The 19,276-nt window shown below is 34.0% G+C and overlaps 1 protein-coding gene across 1 annotated transcript; it reads left to right on the top strand.

The window, feature by feature from the left end:
- The first annotated feature begins 2,730 nt into the window (after positions 1 to 2,730).
- LOC116003730 (cytochrome P450 94C1-like) lies at positions 2,731 to 4,383 on the top strand. The gene has a single exon (XM_031243643.1). The coding sequence runs from the start codon at positions 2,771 to 2,773 to the stop codon at positions 4,250 to 4,252; it is 1,482 nt and encodes a 493-aa protein (XP_031099503.1). The 5' UTR covers positions 2,731 to 2,770; the 3' UTR covers positions 4,253 to 4,383.
- Positions 4,384 to 19,276: the final 14,893 nt, after the last annotated feature.

Below are 19,276 nucleotides of genomic sequence, written 5' to 3' on the forward strand. Positions count from 1 at the left end.
AATTTTCAATTGCACTTTTATGAATAGTAAGAAGAGGATTATTTGCTCCTGGGAGCAGAGATACCAGGAGGAGTCTTTTTCGATGGTCAAAACCAGAGTCAAGTTGGCTTAAGCTCAACACTGATGGCAGCAGAAATAGAAGGACAGGAATCGCGGGCTGTGGAGGTGTGTTTCGTGATGACAAAGGTAATTGGATTGAAGGTTTCATAGCCAACCTTGGTATATGCTCATCTGAGGAAGCTGAAGCTTGGGCCGTGCTGAAGGGACTCAAAATAGCTTGGGAAAGAGGATTTAGGAAGGTTATGGTGGAGACTGATGCTAACAATATTGTTGAAGCGCTTAATATGCCTAATAGTGGAAGTAACTATCGTGGGTTATTGGCTAATATCATCCAGAATTGCAAACAATGGTTGATGAAGTCTTGGGATATTACTGTGACTCATATTTTTCGGGAACAGAACCGAGTGGCTGACGTCTTGGCTAAACGGGCACTTTCTTATGATCGTGGCCTCTTGATTTTTCATCAGCCTGTGCATGAGGTTGTTTTGTCCCTTGAGGAGGATGTGCTTGGATTTCCCCAAGTGAGGTTGGTTTCTAGCATGAGCTAATCTAGGTATCCCCTCCACTGGAAGAAAAGAAAAAAAAGAAAGAAGAGGATTATTTTATAACATATACATAATATAATATATGTTGGGGACATAATATCTTGTCGACATAAATTGTGAAACAATATAATCCAGAGGTGATTAGTGACAAGTTGAAGGCAATGCTTATAAGATAGCGTATAGTATTGCATTTTCATTTTGGACCACTTGCCGAGGAGTGGTGACAATAGTTTGGAGCAGGCCAGAAAAAGAACAGTGATTCAACATGAAGATTGAGGGGGTGGAGCCACATGATTAAATTGGAAAAGAAAGGATGTGATCTAATTAGAAAGTCTAAAGCATAGTTTAATCACATGAAAATAACCGTATAAATTTTGAGAAATTTGTAACAGCATTCTCAATAACAATGTTTTTTTTAGGTGTTAACTAGGAGAAACAAAGCACATGACACGCCAGCTGGCATTGTGTTGCAATGCACGCGACTAGGCGCAAAAATTATAGATTTTGATAGGTTCCATAAGTCTGATAAAAATCAAGATTCTTGCAAGGAGATTTTTTATTCTCTCTCCTTACCCTCTCTCCTCCACGTAAGCTTGCTTTCTCAAAAACTACACAAAAACTCACACAAAAACTCACATAAAAACTTATATTGATAATGCTCTAATGCATATTGTAATTCGATAAATAATAAATGTTTTCTCTATAATTTGTATCATTTCATTCATAATGCTCTAATGCCTTCATTAAAGTCTCGCTCACAATCTTTCTTAATGAGCAAATATCAATTTTGGTCCCACGACTATTAGTAAAATGATAATTTTGGTCCATATATTTAATTTCTACCAATTTTGGTTCTACGACAATTGTTTTAGTACCAATTTTGGTCCCACGATTATTGTTTTAGTGCCAAAATTCATCGCATCAGTCACCAATCCGTTCAAAACATGCCGAAATCCAAAAATTTTAAAGGTATTTTCGTCCTTTTCAACTCAATATCCCAATTTGAGCATGAATAAAAAGATTTAAGCTTTAAGATCGATCACAATTCACAGTTTTTCTCCTCAAATTAAGGTAAAATGAGGATGAAAACAACAAATTTTGATCGATCTTAGAACTTATATCCATTTATTCATGCTCAAATTGAGATATTAAGTTGAAAATGATGAAAATACCCTTAACAATTTTAGATTTTTGGACGTTTTAAACGGATGAGTGACCGGCATGATGAATTTTGGCATTAAAACATTAGTCGTAGATGAAAATTGGTACTAAAACAATAGTCATGGGACCAAAATTGGTAGAAATTAAACATGTGGACCAAAATTGTCATTTTGATAATAGTCGTGGGACCAAAATTGATATTTGCTCCTTTCTTAATTTATTACTTTTTAATCCTTTGATCAAAAACTTACTCTCTCCGTTCCATTTTGGTTGTCTGGTTCGTTTAACGAGGCTTGACTGAAGTTATTTTTAATCCAATTTTTCATAATATTAAGTTTAGTATTAATATATAAAATTTATATATTTAGAAACTAAATCAAAAGTACTATTAAACACAAAAAATTAAATTTAAAAATAAAAAAAAATTACTAAAGAAAATAAGCAATGAAGAAAGAGTTGGTTTGACCAATGAATAGTAAATAAGACAGGTAAAATGGGACGGAGGGAGTATTATTAAACTTTTGTAACACAAAAATCCAAATAATTAATACACACTAATTAGCAATCACAAAAATCTCAACCCACAATTAATTATTACTAAAATCTCGTAACAGTTTGTAATAAAAGTTGATTAGTATTTATAGAGCACGTGAGTTAATTTTAGTAAGTTTTCTCGCAATTCATCATTTCACACACGTGTTTCTTATGCTCACTTGTTCCGTGTTCTTCCGCTAGCTGTGGATGCAGAAAACTACAAAAAGGACAGGGGGCGAAAATGACATTTAACAAAAGCCTGTTTTGTAGGTCTGATGCATATGTCATTTCAATTAAATCGCTGTTATTTCACTACTGCAAGTGCATCTTATTATTATATTTTTATTTTTATTTTTTAAATAAATTTTTAAATTTTTATTATATATATATACCCCGCACACCTCATGTATAATGTATCACACCCATCTTCTTCCTCTCACTTTCCTTTTCTCTCTTCTCTTTCTATAGCCATGGCTTTTGAAGCTTTTGCAATCATTCTTTTCCTTTTGGCTATCATCTTTCTTGTAATTCGTTCTGTTTCGAAACTGAAACCTCTGTGTAAGTGTGAGATTTGTAAGACGTATTTGACGTCGAGCTGGGCGATGGAGCATAGCAATCTGAGCGATTGGTATTCTTGTCTGCTCAACAAATCTCCGACAGGCACCATTCACATCCATGTTCTCGGCAACGTTATCACTGCTAATCCTGCGAATGTGGAGTACATGTTGAAGACGAAGTTCGAGAATTTTCCCAAGGGGAAACAGTTCGCTTCCATCCTGGGCGATCTGTTGGGGCGCGGCATATTCGCCGTCGACGGAGATTTGTGGAAGTTTCAGAGGAAGATGGCGAGCCGGGAGTACGGAAGCGTGTCCATTTGCACCTACGCTTTCGAGATCGTGGCTGCCGAGGTTAGGACGAGATTGTTCCCTCTCCTTTCGTTTTACGGGGAAAAACAGGAGGTTTTGGACTTCCAGGATGTTCTGCGCCGATTCTCGTTCGACAATATCTGTAAATTCTCTTTCGGGATGGATCCGGGGTGCTTGAGCTTGTCTCTGCCGGCGTCGAAGTTCGCCGCCGCCTTTGACCTTGCGTCGAAGCTCTCGGCGGAGCGCGCCATGACGGCGTCGCCGGCGGTGTGGAAGGTCAAGAGATTGTTGAATATTGGGTCCGAGAAGATGCTTGGCGAGGCTATTGGTTTGATCAATGAATTGGCGGAGGAGATGATCGAACAAAAGAGGAAATGCAGCGGAGGGGACGCGTCCGACCAATCAGATCTTCTCTCGAGATTCATGGGAATCATCGACGACGATAAATTGCTACGAGATATCGTCATCAGTTTCCTTTTGGCGGGAAGGGACACCATTGCTTCCGCGTTGACTAGCTTCTTTTGGCTGCTGTCAAGGCATCCCGAAGTTACGGATCGAATTCGGGCCGAGTCGGGCCGGATGATGGAGCCCGATCAAGACTTGCCATCCTACCAGCAAATCCGCGACATGAATTACTTAACGGCGGCGATACACGAGAGCATGCGGCTGTTTCCGCCGGTGCAATTCGACTCCAAGTTCTGCCTCGACGACGACACGATGCCGGACGGCACGTTTGTCAGGAAGGGCACTAGGGTTACGTACCACCCGTACGCAATGGGCCGGATGGACTCAATCTGGGGGCTCGACTGTCGCGAGTTTAAACCCGAAAGGTGGCTGGAAGACGGTGTTTTCAAGTCCGAAAATCTCTTCAAGTACCCGGTTTTTCAAGCCGGGCCTAGAGTTTGTCTAGGAAAAGATATGGCGTTGGTGGAAATGAAAAGTGTTGCAGTGGCTCTGATTAGGGCTTTTGATATAGAAGTTGCTTGTGAGCCATGTCACACGCCTAGATACGCGCCGGGACTGACCGCCACCGTGAGAGGCGGACTTCCGGTGAGGATCACTGACAGACGGCCACGGAAGGATTAATACTAGCTAGTCTCATACTGGTAGTTGTATAGGGAAGTTAGGCTCAGAATATGGATTTGAAAAAAATGCAAATTTTGTAGTGATTTCCAAACTTCCAACTTAATTATATATGATTCAAGTTAACACTTCTATTTTGTTTTTATTTACATTTGAAGTAAATAATGAAAGTTCAATTTAACCACTAATTAACCAAAAATTGCAAATATCATTTACATCATTAATCATCTGATGGAATAATAAGCATAGTCCAATAACAAGAAATGCTCCTAAAAATATAGTTTTTGATTTTCACACTCAGCATGTATTTAGTTAAGAGGTCTCAAAATCATGTCATCTCAATAGATAGTTATATTATTAGCTCGAACAACTTGTCAAATTATGCATTACATTACCTGCTTGATCGAAAGTTCTCAATTAAGTTTAATCTGAGGTGCGATTGAGTAGAAGTGACTCATCCATTCTTAATCGAAGGTCAAGAGTTTGATCATTGACTTTGAGCATGGATCAATCTTAAGAGTTCGATCCTTGATGAATGATTGTATATATAGGTGATTTACAAACTGCAATCTACTTATTAGATGCAAGTTAACAATATATTGTTCTGTTTCATTTTTATTTATATATATGTAGTGAATGAAAGTTCAACTTAACCAGTAACACAAAAATTGCAAATATCATTTGCATGATTAATGGTTTAAAAGAGTAATAAATATAGCTCAATTCATTATTTGTCTCGATATAAACAAAATATTCCTAATAATATTGATGAGTTAAATATAGATGGTCTAATATTAGGCCTCGTTTTGGGTGGTCAAACTCGGCCCAATGGTCAGACCATGCTCAGTATAGTCTGAAACTTGGAGACACATTATATCATTTATGGAAAGTACAAATGGAAGATTTAGACCAGTTTAGAATATTGTTTTCCTTATTATTTTTTAAAAATAGCTTTCTTTATGTTTTAAAAAGATAACTTGTAATTAGTATACCTTTGATTTAAGGGATTTACTTTTCATATTCGATCCAAGTCCTTGACGGGATAATTTGAACTATATAAATATCTTGAAAAATAGTTTGTATAATAACGCCGAAATGGTCTATTTTTCAAGCCCTTTCTACGCTTTTTACGTGAAACCACCAAGTATATAGTTATCAATTAAGTTTATACTCTGAGGTCTTGAATCATGCCATCTAGAAGGTTATAGAGGTTCAAACTGCTGCTCAAATTAAGCAGGAAAACCTAGCTACAAATTGAATTGATTCAGCAAGATTGTAGGGCTGGAATGAGGATGTGTAATTGTTGTTGAACAATCACCTTTAAAAAAAATTGGGTTGTTTTTATAAGAATTTTGAAACACTTTGATAGTGTATTTTATTTAATAATATACGTAGTAATAAATTGTTGGTGAATCACTTTTTGCATGATTGACATTTATTCCATGCATCAAGCTATTTATAGCAGAATGGGATACGGATTGGGTAGGGAATCTAATTAGTTATTGAATTAAATCATACCCATTGAATAATTAACAAAAAATACACCAAGTAAAATTTTATTTCTTCAATTCAATGAGGTTACAATGAATTCAATTCAAACCAATTAACTAATAAATACACAACAATAATTATCAATGCTTGTAGCTTCAAAACAAATAAACACGTTTCATAGCAATAATATTAAACAAACAAAGTATCCAATCTTCTATAGAGAAGTAAATCATATTATTGAGATAATGTTCAATAATAAGAAATAATTGATTTATGATCTCACTGCACCAAAACTACTATACACAACCTTAAAATTTTTAATCTTCAAAGAATGCATGATTTTTGAAGAAGATATGATATGGATGATGATGAAACATTATTGAGACTGATACCAATACTTTGAAGCATGCATTATAATATATGTATATATGCAAGAAAGTTGGAACTATATATGTAGGGTGTGTGCATGCCCATATGCAATGGATAAGGTGGGTCAAGACACCCACGTTCTTGTGCTTTGATTTCATCCTCAAATCTTCCTTGGAATCTTCAAATAATGCAACATTATTCGTTGGTAAGTTGTTATACAATGGAATAGGTTCCACTTGCCAGGTACACCCTGCTTTTAAATGATATTGAATTATGTATTTTTAGTATTGGAATTGTGAACTTCCAGAATGTAAATTGTGTTTTTAAGTCAAAGCATATAATAACTGTACTAAATTTTAAAAAGGTTAAATTGTGTATTTTTAGTATGTATTAGAATGGATTGCTTGAAAGAAACTTGTGAATACAAAACAAGGTAATCAATTGTGTATTTTTAGTATTGGAAATGACTACAACATTTGAAAGGAACTTGTGAATACAAAACAATGTAATCTTTAACATTGTGTGTTTGTAATATACAAATCGTGAATTTTTAAAAGATAAATTGTGGACATTTAGTATGTAAATTATATATGAATCTATTTTACAAGGTAGATCTGGTCCACAAAATAATTTGCGTTAGTTAGTGTCATACATTGACCTTTTGTTCACAAAAATATATGAATATACATTATTATATATATTCTACACCTCGTGATTTTGTATCGAGTTACAAAATCGATATACATTATTATATATATGCTTCCAAAAATGGATCAATCGGAAAATAGTTTATTCAAAGATAAAAGAGATTTTTTTTTTCAAATAAAAAATAAAGGCATGTAATGTAAACCATTAGTTAGGTAGTCTGACATAGTTTCTTTCTTTGATTTCTTTAAAGGCTGCCACCATTATATAAAGGTGTTTTCTAAGTGAAGCACATCTTGTGACTTTAGTCGACAAAAAACTACAAGAAAGTAAACCAGCTCAAGTTGTTCAACATAGTTTCTTTCTCATGGCCAATCTTGACCATGTGCGGTCAGGGCAACGACACGGGCCCCCAATTTTTAGAGGCCCATTTTTTAAAAAAATTATATAACCTATTTTTTATACTTGGTAATAATTATGTTTTGAGAGTTCATGTATTAGTTTTAATTGCCATTAATAATGAAACTTTGAAAGAAATTGATGTTAAAAATTTGGTGAATGATTTTGTATCTAAATATGCATGACGAATGTCACTTGTACTACGTTAAATTTTGACTTGTAATTTTCCTTGTTAAATATTTTGTGCATTATATTTTGATAAAAAATTTAATAAATATTTATCAACCTGGTTTTTTGTTGTTTTGTTTTAGAATTGAAAATTAAACTCGTGACATTCTCTATACTAATTGTCAAGATAAAGCATTTATCATATGCCAAAAGATATTGCGAGTAGCGATCATGTAACTTTATTTTCTTATACATAAAAAAATAGTCAACACCACGTACGTTTAAATAATATAATGTTGAACTTGACCGTAACCTCAAAATATCTGTCCCACACTTTTTCGTTCAATAAATACAATAATATCATGACAATCTTTTATACATCGATAGATAACAATTAACAAGCAAATTAAAACACTGTATGTAATCACAAAGTAACAGCAATCTTAACAAGATATATATTTCAATTAATAGTCGAAATCATCCTTTAACTATGAGATCAAGGAGAGGTGATTGGAAGTAGTTGGCATGGGTAGGGTATGGTGTGGAAATGTGGAGTGGTATGGGTAATGGCCATGGAAGATGGATTTTTAAGGGCTTTGGTCCGGATAACACAAAGGGATAAACAATAGTGCAAGTGGAAACAAGATGCATTGAAAGGTGGAAGTGGGATTAGGCAAATTATTTTGTGGACCCGGGATTTTTTAAGGTGAATCCGAGTCTAAAATACACAATTTACATACTGAATGTTCACAATTTATATATTGAAGATTCACAATGCAACTAAATATTCGCAATTTACATACTGAATGTTCAGTATGTAAATTGTGACGAGTCCATTTTGTAAGGTGGATCCGAGTCCATGTATAACTATTGGTCGGATTATTGGGATGATTTTAAAGATTATATCTTAGAGAATTATAACTAGATAAAAAAAGAGATTATATTGCCCCATGTGGATGGGTATGTAAGATGCAAAGCACTTGTCTCAACAAATTAAAACATTCTTTGACAATAATCCCAAGTTTGAAATATGATATTACTTTTATATGTACCAACAAATTAAAGTATATGATCCGATCCACTCCACTCATTAATTAATTATTCGTTTCAATAATTTTGAAGTAAATTTATAATATTGTTTTCTATGCAATTCATAGTTAATTATAAAGGAAGATCATAAATTAAAAAAATGTCATATCGATAATTATTTTAATAAAAAAACATATCCAATGATATAACAATATAATACTCTGTAACATGTAAAATGTATTGTAATTATAGGGATAAGCTCACATGATGAGAACTTGTTCCAAGAGAAAATTAAAACCCAATCTCAGACGTCGTCCATTTAGAAAAATCCAGCAAACCTAAAGCAATGACAGAAAAATATCGTAAGGTTCTGATAATTTTGTCAACTTTGAAATGCACTTCACAACACTACATAGTGCACTTTGTAAGAGTGAACTTTACAAAATGCATTTTGTGGTTGTAAGTGTACAAATGGTACACATTTGGACCACCTTATAATTGGCCTAATTATTAGTCAAAAACATAGGTTATTTTATTATGTTGCATTTTATTATGCTGGATCAGTTTTATGGACCACAGTTAGAGCACGCTACAGTTAGTCTAGATCAGCGTCAGAATGCAGTACCGATTTTGGTATCTTTGATCCACTATTTTTGTTGCGATTTTAAAAGAAAGTTGCAGCTTATTTTGAGTAAATTTCAGCTGCACAAATTCAGATCATATTGGTTGAAGGATCGGCTATATAAACAACTCTAGTTCTTGGGATTTATTACTTGAATCAATTCGCTATTTTGATCCAGAATTTCACGAGAGCTTTAAACAGTTTCCCTCTTATTATTTTTGAGAATTAATCAGCGTGTATGAGTGCTTGATGTTGTTGTATTGTTGATGGGTGATTATGGTGTGCACGGTGCCAGCTTGAAGATGATGAAGGTGTAGTTAGGAGTGTTTTTGTAACCATTGATGTTGTGTGGTTGTTTCATGACTCTTTGTAACCCCTTATGATCATCTAGTGGATTGGGCTGACGTGAAGTGCCCCGCATACGTAGGAGTGTAGCTCAGAACTGCGTAAACAATTCTCGGTGTCCGGTTCCTTTCTTTTGCTTTATTGTTTATTTATTTTATTTATCTGATCTAGTAACTAATCTAGATAAATAATATTGATAAAATTAAGTAGGAACCATAGGCTTATCTTGTACATTCAAGATTCACGATACAATTTCAGTGGTGTTGCTAGCTAAGTGTACTTTCCAAAATGATATTTTTGTAATGGTGTAATTAAAAAAAAATTAATAGACAAAATAATTGATAATTTTCACTTATGAGAAGCAAACAGCAAACAAAAAGATGTAATTACCTTAGGAGCTGCGAACAGTTTGGGAGCGAAGATGTAATTACCTTCATTGTATGTTATATATATTGCTATAATTGTAGCCCCAAAATGTTAGGAGCTGCAATAGGAGACTTATAGGATATATCCATTCTCAAGATGATCTGTACTGATCATTTACAGATATATGCTTTTTGTTTGCGAAACGGCCTGCGAACATAGCAGTCCATTTATTTGCAAAAAGATGCTATTTCATTTCTAGGCTAGGTTGTGCTGAATGAAGTGTTGCTCCTTCGTTTTTGTTGGATGATTTAACTACGGATGCTAGATTTAATGAATTATTTTTCTCCTTTGCCAAAAAAAAAAAAATATGACATAAATTTTTTATTATTCAAGTGATGGTTGGCGTACTGAAAGCGAGATATAGGTTTTGATCTTCACGTCAATTCGATCAAATGCAGCATAATTCAGCATTATATTAAAGTTGTGACTTGAGATAGCTGGTTGTATTGATGCGGATAGCTGGACCCGCGGCACCGATGGCGGCGATGCACAAACAGCGGAGGAGTTCAAAAAAATGCAAGAATTCATGGCTGCTCCAATTAAATATTTATGTTTTTTTTTGATAGATATATTAAGTTATCATCTTAGGCTAGACTAATCCTAGCCTCCAGAACTCCTGTCCAAAGGACATGAGGCACTAAATTTCTAACCGCCCAAGCAGCCAAGCAGGCTCCCAGTCAGTTCTACATTTCCGCCAACTTGAGGAGCACAATCTCCAATCTATGGAGCCCAAGGATCCAAACTCTAGATTGATGAGAAACCCTAGTCCAGGATGTTGTTGGCGAGAATTGAACCCCCACCTTGTTGCTCAAGTGGTAACTTTAGGTCAGGTGATAAAAAAATGTGAAACTCTCATCCCACACCCTGGTCTTACGAAAATTGTGGAAGAATTAAATCACGTTGACTTAGCAGACCCGTAGGTGGAGGACCACTACATTGTGCCCACAAGAAGCCACCAACACAAGAGGCTAAGCTATGAAACTTCATATTGCGAATTTAAGCATGCGTCATTTGGTGCAATCTATTATCTATCACCCAAAAATCAACTTTACTACTTATATTATGAGAAAAAATATTTGCTTTTCTCATATATATAATACTAGGAAACTAGAAATAGGTTGTAACACCCCAAAACTCTAACATGGATAGATAAATAAAAGGAGAAATAGAGAGATGACATCTTGTTTCAAAGGAAATTCAAACTGTAGAAGCTTAACTCAAATCCTCAAGTTTCGGGGTGTCACGCCACATTTGGGCCAACCAGGCCCAAATGCTAAGGCTAATTTAAGGTCTATTACATCCCAATTATAAAATATCTAAACTAAACCATCAGTAACTAAGTCATATTACAAAACACTATCTCGGCATTATCAAACTACAAAGTCTACTCATAACAAAAGGAAGCGGAACTAAACCAACACTTCTCTAAGCCGCTCTCAACAAGTCTACTCCATTCTTGAAAACATTAGTTAAAACGTTAGCGAGAAACGCTAGGTAATCCCACTCCACCACATAAAATACGCACATTTGTTGTTTTGAAAATAGTTTTATATCCAAAATAGGTTTTGACACAAATAGTACCACTCACGCATTCTATCAAACTCTATAGGAAGGTTTTCAAAATGATAACTATACAAAATGGTAGAAGTTTATGAAAAGGAAACACATTTACTAAAGTAGCCTTCTAAAAGAAGATCAAGACACAGGAGAGTGCCTGGACAGAAGTACTCAACACCCACTTATACAAGATCACCAGACTTAAAGGAACATAACAAGAGTACGAGGGTTCATTACCGACAAAGTATTTATACATTTATTCATATATGTAAGTACATAGATATTCATAACAATATAATATGGGAGGAACATGTCAATTGTCATCTCAAATAGGTTTCCAAATCATATCATAATTGCAACATAACTCAAAAATCATAATCAAGTAGTAATCATATCACAACAGTATGCAAGTGAAGTTATTCAAAATATTGAAGCATCATATACCAGTGTGGAGATACTAATTAACCTTACCAAGGGAGGAACTCTACCACAGTGAAGCCTAGTGAAATGTGCCCACACATCCGCCAACTCCGCCCAAACAACGGAACCTCACCTAATCACAACAGTCTAGTAAGGCAGGACTCCACCATAGTGAAGCCTAATGAACAGTGTTTCTTACACATCCGTCACCTCCGCGCCAACCAGTGGAACCCCACTTAATCACAACAACCTAGCAAGGCAGGACTCCACCACAGTGAAGCCTAGTGAACGGTGCATCCGTCACCTCCGCCTAAACAGCGGAACCCCACTCAATCATAAAAGTCTAGCAAATCCAATAAACAATCATCCTAGGAGCTTACTCTAGCCCATGCTCTTCAACTTGATCCTCCAAGGTTCTTCCTAGATTTGAAACTGGTGAAGCTTTGTCAATAACAATGATGGAGATGAAATGGTAAGAGTGTTTGTATGTAAAGTGGCGTGGGAGTGAGTGAAGAGGAGGAAGACTTCTTCTTAGGGTTTTACTATTGTCTTATTTCGCAAATTATGCTGTGGACCCAAGTCCACCTTGCAAGGTGGACCTGAGTCCAAAACTACGTCGTTTTGTCTCTTTTTTTTTTCTTTTTTTTTAAATTAGTAAACATATTGCTGAATATAGAGTTGTCCAAAATGTGTGAATGTAGAGGTTTCAAAGTGTGAATGTAGAGTATAGAAATCGTGAATGTAGACTTATGATTGTGTGAATGTAGAGTTGCCCAGAAATGTGTGAATGTGGAGGTTTCAAATTGTGAATATGGAGTATAGAAATCGTGAATGTAGAGTTATGCATGTGTGAATCTGTAATAGAGTTAAGAAGTTCTAGCAACTTGTAGCCCTATAATGTGTGAATGTGGAGTTCTCAAGTTGTGAATATGGAGTATAGGACATGTAAATATAGAGTTTTGAATGTGTGAATGCATAACAGTGGTAATATAGTTACTAAACATATAATCGTGTAATGTGTGAATGTGGAGTTTACAAATTGTGAATATAGAGTATAGTGTATGTGAATGTAGAGTTTGTGTTCCATATTTCAGGCCAATATGTTTAGTATAAAAATAAATAAATAAAATAAAATAAAATAAAATAAACGGCATCGTTTTTGGACCCAGGTCCACCTTGGACCTGGGTCCACGGCATAACTACTGGTATATTGGTCTAGAATTCTAGGAATTTTGCAAGAATAGTAAGTTGGGCTTGCTTTGTAAAAAAAAAATAAGTTGGGTTTGAAGGTATATATTATAAGACCTATATAATAATGAATTGGGTCATCTAGTTTGAGATATTCATAATATCAAAATAAGGCTTTATTTGGACTTCTAGCCCAAGTCTTAAAATAACACACACACACACACAAGGGTATAAAATAAAACATCTTAAAAAGGGGCTTTGTAGTAGAAGATAATATGCTTAATATTTCGTAACTTTTAAAATAATCATGATAGAAAAATAATTTAGTATTAAGAAATAATTTTACAAAATAATTTTGGAATTAAAATATACGGGTTGCTGCATAAGTTGCGAAATTTAATGCATTTTTTTTAGCCAAAGAATAGTGTGATTTTTTAAAATTTTTTTTAATAACGTGAGAAACCTGCAATCACTACTTAAAGATGTGGAGTACTAGGAGATCATGTGCAATGGGCTCAACAATCAAAATATTTAAAAAATTAAACTTGTGACATTCATATATATATGATGAAAATCATGTTTCACTCATTTACTCATACATTTCAAGACTAAATTAATTTTAACCATGAGTAGTACGTTAACTATTAATTATTTATTTTATGTTTTATGTTTAACAAATAAAAGGAATGCCATATGAACTGGATTATATATATATATATATATATATATATATATATATATATAATACTTTAGAAAAAATGTATATGGAAATATTAGGAAAAAAAATGACCAACACAATAATATGTCAAAAAAAAAACACATTAAAAATAAAATTTATAAAAAAAAAATTTAACATGCGTAATAAAACGCATCATTCTGCGTATTAAAATACATCGCAACGTGCCTCATGTCAGTTTATAAACATGCACTATTACACATATTAGAAAATATGTGCTAAAATATGCACCATTCTACGTATTAAAATGCACCACAACATGTGTTAAAATGCACAATTCCAGTTATTGAAAATCCTCGTCCCAAATTATAAACATGCACTATTACACTTATTAGAAAACATATATTAAAATACACACCATTCGATATACGTATTAAAATGCACCAGAGGACGGATTAAAACACATCATTACACAACACAGTTAAACACCATTCTACGTATGAAAATGCACCAGAGAACGGATTAAAACACACTATTCCACAACAAAGTTAAGGCTATGTTTGGCAAACCTAGCTGAAACGGTAGCTGAAAGCTGAAAAGCTATAAGCCCGAAGCTGAAATCTGAAGAGCTGTTAAGCTAGTTGTTATGCTTAAAAGTGTTTGGTAAAATTAGCTTTTCGATAAGTTGATAAATGTAAAAAGACTAAAAATGATATCTTCATAAAAGTTAAATCGTTTTAAATTTAAATAGATTTGTTTACATATTAAAATATAAAATAATGAAATCAATATAATTTAATTAAATATAAAGTATAACATATATTTGAAAATATATAAAGTAAAACAAGATGTTTATAATTTATAAAATTAGTTCATACATAAATTATTGTTCAAACACAAATATCAAATTAAAATTACAACGAAACATATTGAAGAAAAAATGCCAAAAGAGTTTTAATTGGGAGGGATAAATTATGTCATTTATATAAAATAATAAGGATAAAGATGGAAAAAAGTTAAGAAGCTACTAGCTTATTTTTGAAAAACTACCTGAAGTAGCATTTCAAAATAATCTTTTATTTTAAGCTACTAGCTTATTTTGAGAACATTACCAAACAAAGCTTATAGCTTATTAGTAGCTTAAAATAAGCTATAAGCTCCTAAATAAGCTCTGCCAAACATAGCCTAAATGTACCAACATACATGATAAAACGCACCACAACATGTATTAAAACGCACCACACCATGTACTAAAATGCACCACAATATAATATAGATACTAAAATTATCATAACACCCTCCACTTAACATACGCGAATTGCAATTTTCTATACACTAAGATAATACTGCCACAGTTAGATTACTCGAATCTGATGACAAAATGCAGCCACACGACCGCATGGGAGCTCCAAGCCACATATGAGCCAAAATTTATATTGCGTTCAGGTGCGAACCACTCGCCTAGGAAAGAATTGAGAACACATGTCATCCGTCCATGTGTCCAGATCTAACTGATCAGAAACACTGCTTTTTTTATTTTAAAAAAAAACGTTGTGGAATTTTTATAAATAACTGAATATCAAAGTGCAAGTAAAATATATTACAAGCGTAAGTAAAATATATTACAAGTGCAAGTAGCAGTTCCATATAACGAAACTAAGTGCAAATAAATTGTATTACAAGTGCAAGTAAAATGTAGGGAAAAGGTACAAATAAGCCATCGAACTATTTGGGAATTAGCAATTAAGCCATCGAAATTGAATAAGCTCCAAATAAGCCACTGAACTCAGAAAAACAAAGCAATTAAGCCATTAAACTGTAAAAAAAAAAACAATTAACATTTTTAACAGGTCATTTGCATATTTCAGCCACCAGCGATGACTTTTCCGGCCACCGGCGAACACTTTCGGCTATTGGCGATGAAGGAATCGTCGCCGGTCGAATTTTCCGGCGAGGGCGACCATTTTTGGACGCCCTAGCCGAAGAAGGCGACCAGATCTGGTTACCTTCCCCATGGAGAAGGCGACCAAAACTGGTCACCTTCTCCTTGGTAAACGCGACGAGAACTGGTCACCGGAAGTGTTCGCCGGTGGTCGGAATAGGCAAATTACCTGTTAAAAATGTTAATTGTTATTTTTTTCCGATTTAATGGCTTAATTGCTTTATTTTTCCGAGTTTAGTGGCTTATTTGGAGCTTATTCAAGTTCGATGGCTTAATTGCTAATTCCCAAATAATTCGATGGCTTATTTGTACCTTTTCTCTAAAACGTATTATAGGTGCACGTAAAATTTACACTGAGCATCAATACTAAGTACACCTAATGTTATAACTAGTTGCACCTAACATTATAATTATGTGCACCTAGGTGCATGAATGTTAACAATGTAAATTACTTGCACGTATAAGTGATTTTACTTGCACTTTTTAGTTGCAAATGTGCACCAGCTACTTGCACTTATAACACAATAACTTGCACCAAAGTTTGAGTTGTTTACGAAAATGCCACCGCGTCGTTTTTTTTTAAAATTATATCTGATTCGTTGACTTAGACACGTGGACGGCTGCGAAGCGTTCTCATTTCTTTTCTGGGCGAGGGTTCACACTTGAGCGCGCCCATATATATATATATATATATATATATATATATATATATACAGAATTAGGATCATATGAGATCACTTGTTTAGGTAAGATTGTGAGATCAGATATTGTGCATCCATTTGATAATTTAACGGTCTAGATTGATTTAAGATGCTAAGTTGAAGTGTGTGCAAACGGTAATAAAATGTGTGCGAATGGTGATTAACTGTGTGCGGACGATGATTAAATGTGTGCAAACGATGATTAAATGTGTGTGAACGGTGATTGATGTACAAGATTTGATTTCAAAATTTTTTAATGGTCTAGATTGATTAGGATTCCAAGTTCAAGTGTGTGCGAACGGTGATTAAATGTGTATGAACGAAGAGTGTGTGTGTGTCAATCAATCTAGACCATTAAAAAGTATTACATGAATGCTTAAGATATGATCTCACGATCTTACCTAAGCAAGTGGTCTCACTGGAACCCTACCCTATATATATATGTGTGTGTGTGTGTGTGTGTGTGTGATGGTTATCTTAGCAGTTGAAACTCCACTTATTTTATTTGAACAATGTTAGAATTATTAGGGAAAATTGTAATTTTTGTCCCTCCATAATATGTAAATTATAAATGTCACCCCTGAATTATTAGTGGTGTAACTGTTGCCCCTCAATTTTAAAAAACGGTACGTATATTGCTGATGGACAATTTTAATATAGTTCTCGCAAGTGCACGAATCACTATAGTAATAGTATGCAAAATGCAAGGCTCGATCCCACAGGGAATTGAAACAATGCAATTTAAAGACTTGAAAATAATTTAATTGAATGCAATAAAGTAAAGACAAAACTGATAAAATAACTTAGAGCAATAAAATAATTGAAGACCAGACCAAACGAGATAACGGGAAATAAGTAACTAGCAGGAAAAATTAATAAATTAACAATGAAACAAGGCACCAAATGATTAAAGGCTAGGAACATGAATCAATTACCACTATTAATCATGCAAATTAGTTTAACTTGCCAGTCAAATTAAGGATTCGTTCTAACTATTACCTGATTAATCTGTATAGCGTCCAGATTCAGTCACGTATTCTAATGGTTCGTACGCTTAAGACATTTATTTAAACCGTTAGAACCCATTAAGTCAGGAAGAACTTACGGAATACCCGATTTATGAACCAAATAAACAATTTAATAAGACAACTAAATTGTTCATTCATTTATCCTATAGAACTTGAATTATGAAGCATGGTGTATACTCTATAATTCCCCTCAAACAGACTAATTATACTAGAATTGGCCAGATTAGAGTACAATTAATCACAATACAAAATTATAGGATAAAACAAAATTAAATTGGCAAATTAAAACTGATTAATGTAGATTGTTCAGAGTAAATAGTCCATGTTCCTAGAGAGATTATTTAGCAATGCGTCATGAATTTGCAGTCATCCATTAGCTCAGGCAATATCATCAAGCTTTAGGTAGCAGCACAAACAATTCAACAAATTAAAGTTAAAGTTTAAATTAAAAAGGATAGTGGGTTACGACCCACACTAAACTAAATTGCTTAACAATTACGAAGACGCCACATACCCAAATTAAGGGAAAAATGAAGAAGGAACCAGAAATTGCCAAGCTGCTATCGCAAGCTTCCTGCTACCGTAACAATCCTGTGCCACTGAATGGATTCCGCCGCAGACCAGACTCTTTGTCGCCGAGAGCAACTGCCGAACGGAACCGGCTCGCCTCCGGAATTGGTCCGGACTTGAATTGATGATGAAGCCTTCCTTGAATTCTCTATATATTTATACTCTTCAGGCTCAAGGCTTCCTCCCTAAAATTGTTGCTGTCATTGAAGATTTCCGCTCAGAGTTTTAGCTAGTCGATCGGGCATCCAGGAAGACTGAGTTTGATGAAACCTACGCCATTCAGAGCTCTGGTTTACCGCAAAAAGGGCTTCTATGAAGAATACGATCCCAGAGTAATTCTTTTTATTAATATAAACTAGTAATTGTCGCGTGCGATACACGGACTTATGCTATTTTTAATTTGAAGTTAATTAAAAAGATTTACTTAAAAGATAATGAATGCATTTTTTGATTTAAGATTCATGACTTTAACAGAAATAGTTGAACAACATCATTGTTTTGAAATTACAAATTAATAAATACTTCATGGTACACCACATTTGTAATTGTAGTACCACTCATTTCACCTGGGTAGCTACCCCTTGAAACAGCAACGTACAACTGACCATGAACAAAAACATATTTCTTTAACAGCAACCCTACACGAGTTAACGTCTGTCCTTCACTCTTGTTTATAGTCATTGCATAAGAAAGTATAAGAGAGAAAATAACTTTCTCATGTATACTTAATTTTATTAAGCTACCACCTCCATACAATTCAATTAGGCATATTAGTAATTACTATTTGTATTATTTGGTTCTAATACTTGTATCATTTGATTTTCAATTAGGACTACACTCACATTTGAATCTACACTTATTATGAGTTACAATGCTCAATGGTGAATTTCTTGAAGTGTCAAAAACATCAGAAACGTACAAAAATGACAATTAAGACCCTGAGTTTCTTTTAGAGGATCACATATTATTTCCTTCTAGCGACCTTAAATTACCATTCTTTGCCAAGAAAACAATATTAATATCATGAACCGTATAGTGTTCATACGATTGTACGCTTAAGATTTGTATTCACATAATTTTTTTTTTTTGAAAATAAATTCACATAATTCTTTCAAACCACTGTTTACTATAATTCAATCAACTAAAACATTAATCGGATGTAATTAACGATAATTATAATATCACTAAACACAAAATATATATTGAAAACATGTATTGAAAATAAGAGTATAACTAATAAATATAACAAAGATACGTACACTAAGTATGAACATAGATTTCTAAATTGTGAATATAAAATTTTAAAATTTTGAAATCCATAGCATAACAACTGATATTCTTAGACCCTTTAATTTAATACAGAAAATGAGAATGGCAACTGCAGCACAACAATTAAATAATATATTTGAGCCCATTCAAATAGCAAATTATTGCATGGACCAAAAATGAAA

This window comes from Ipomoea triloba, chromosome 14 (assembly GCF_003576645.1).
Source record: "Ipomoea triloba cultivar NCNSP0323 chromosome 14, ASM357664v1".
Taxonomy (NCBI): domain Eukaryota; kingdom Viridiplantae; phylum Streptophyta; class Magnoliopsida; order Solanales; family Convolvulaceae; genus Ipomoea; species Ipomoea triloba.

Bases quoted from the DNA above. Each gene is read 5' to 3' on its own strand.
- LOC116003730 (XM_031243643.1), top strand. From the start codon at position 2,771: ATGGCTTTTGAAGCTTTTGCAATCATTCTTTTCCTTTTGGCTATCATC.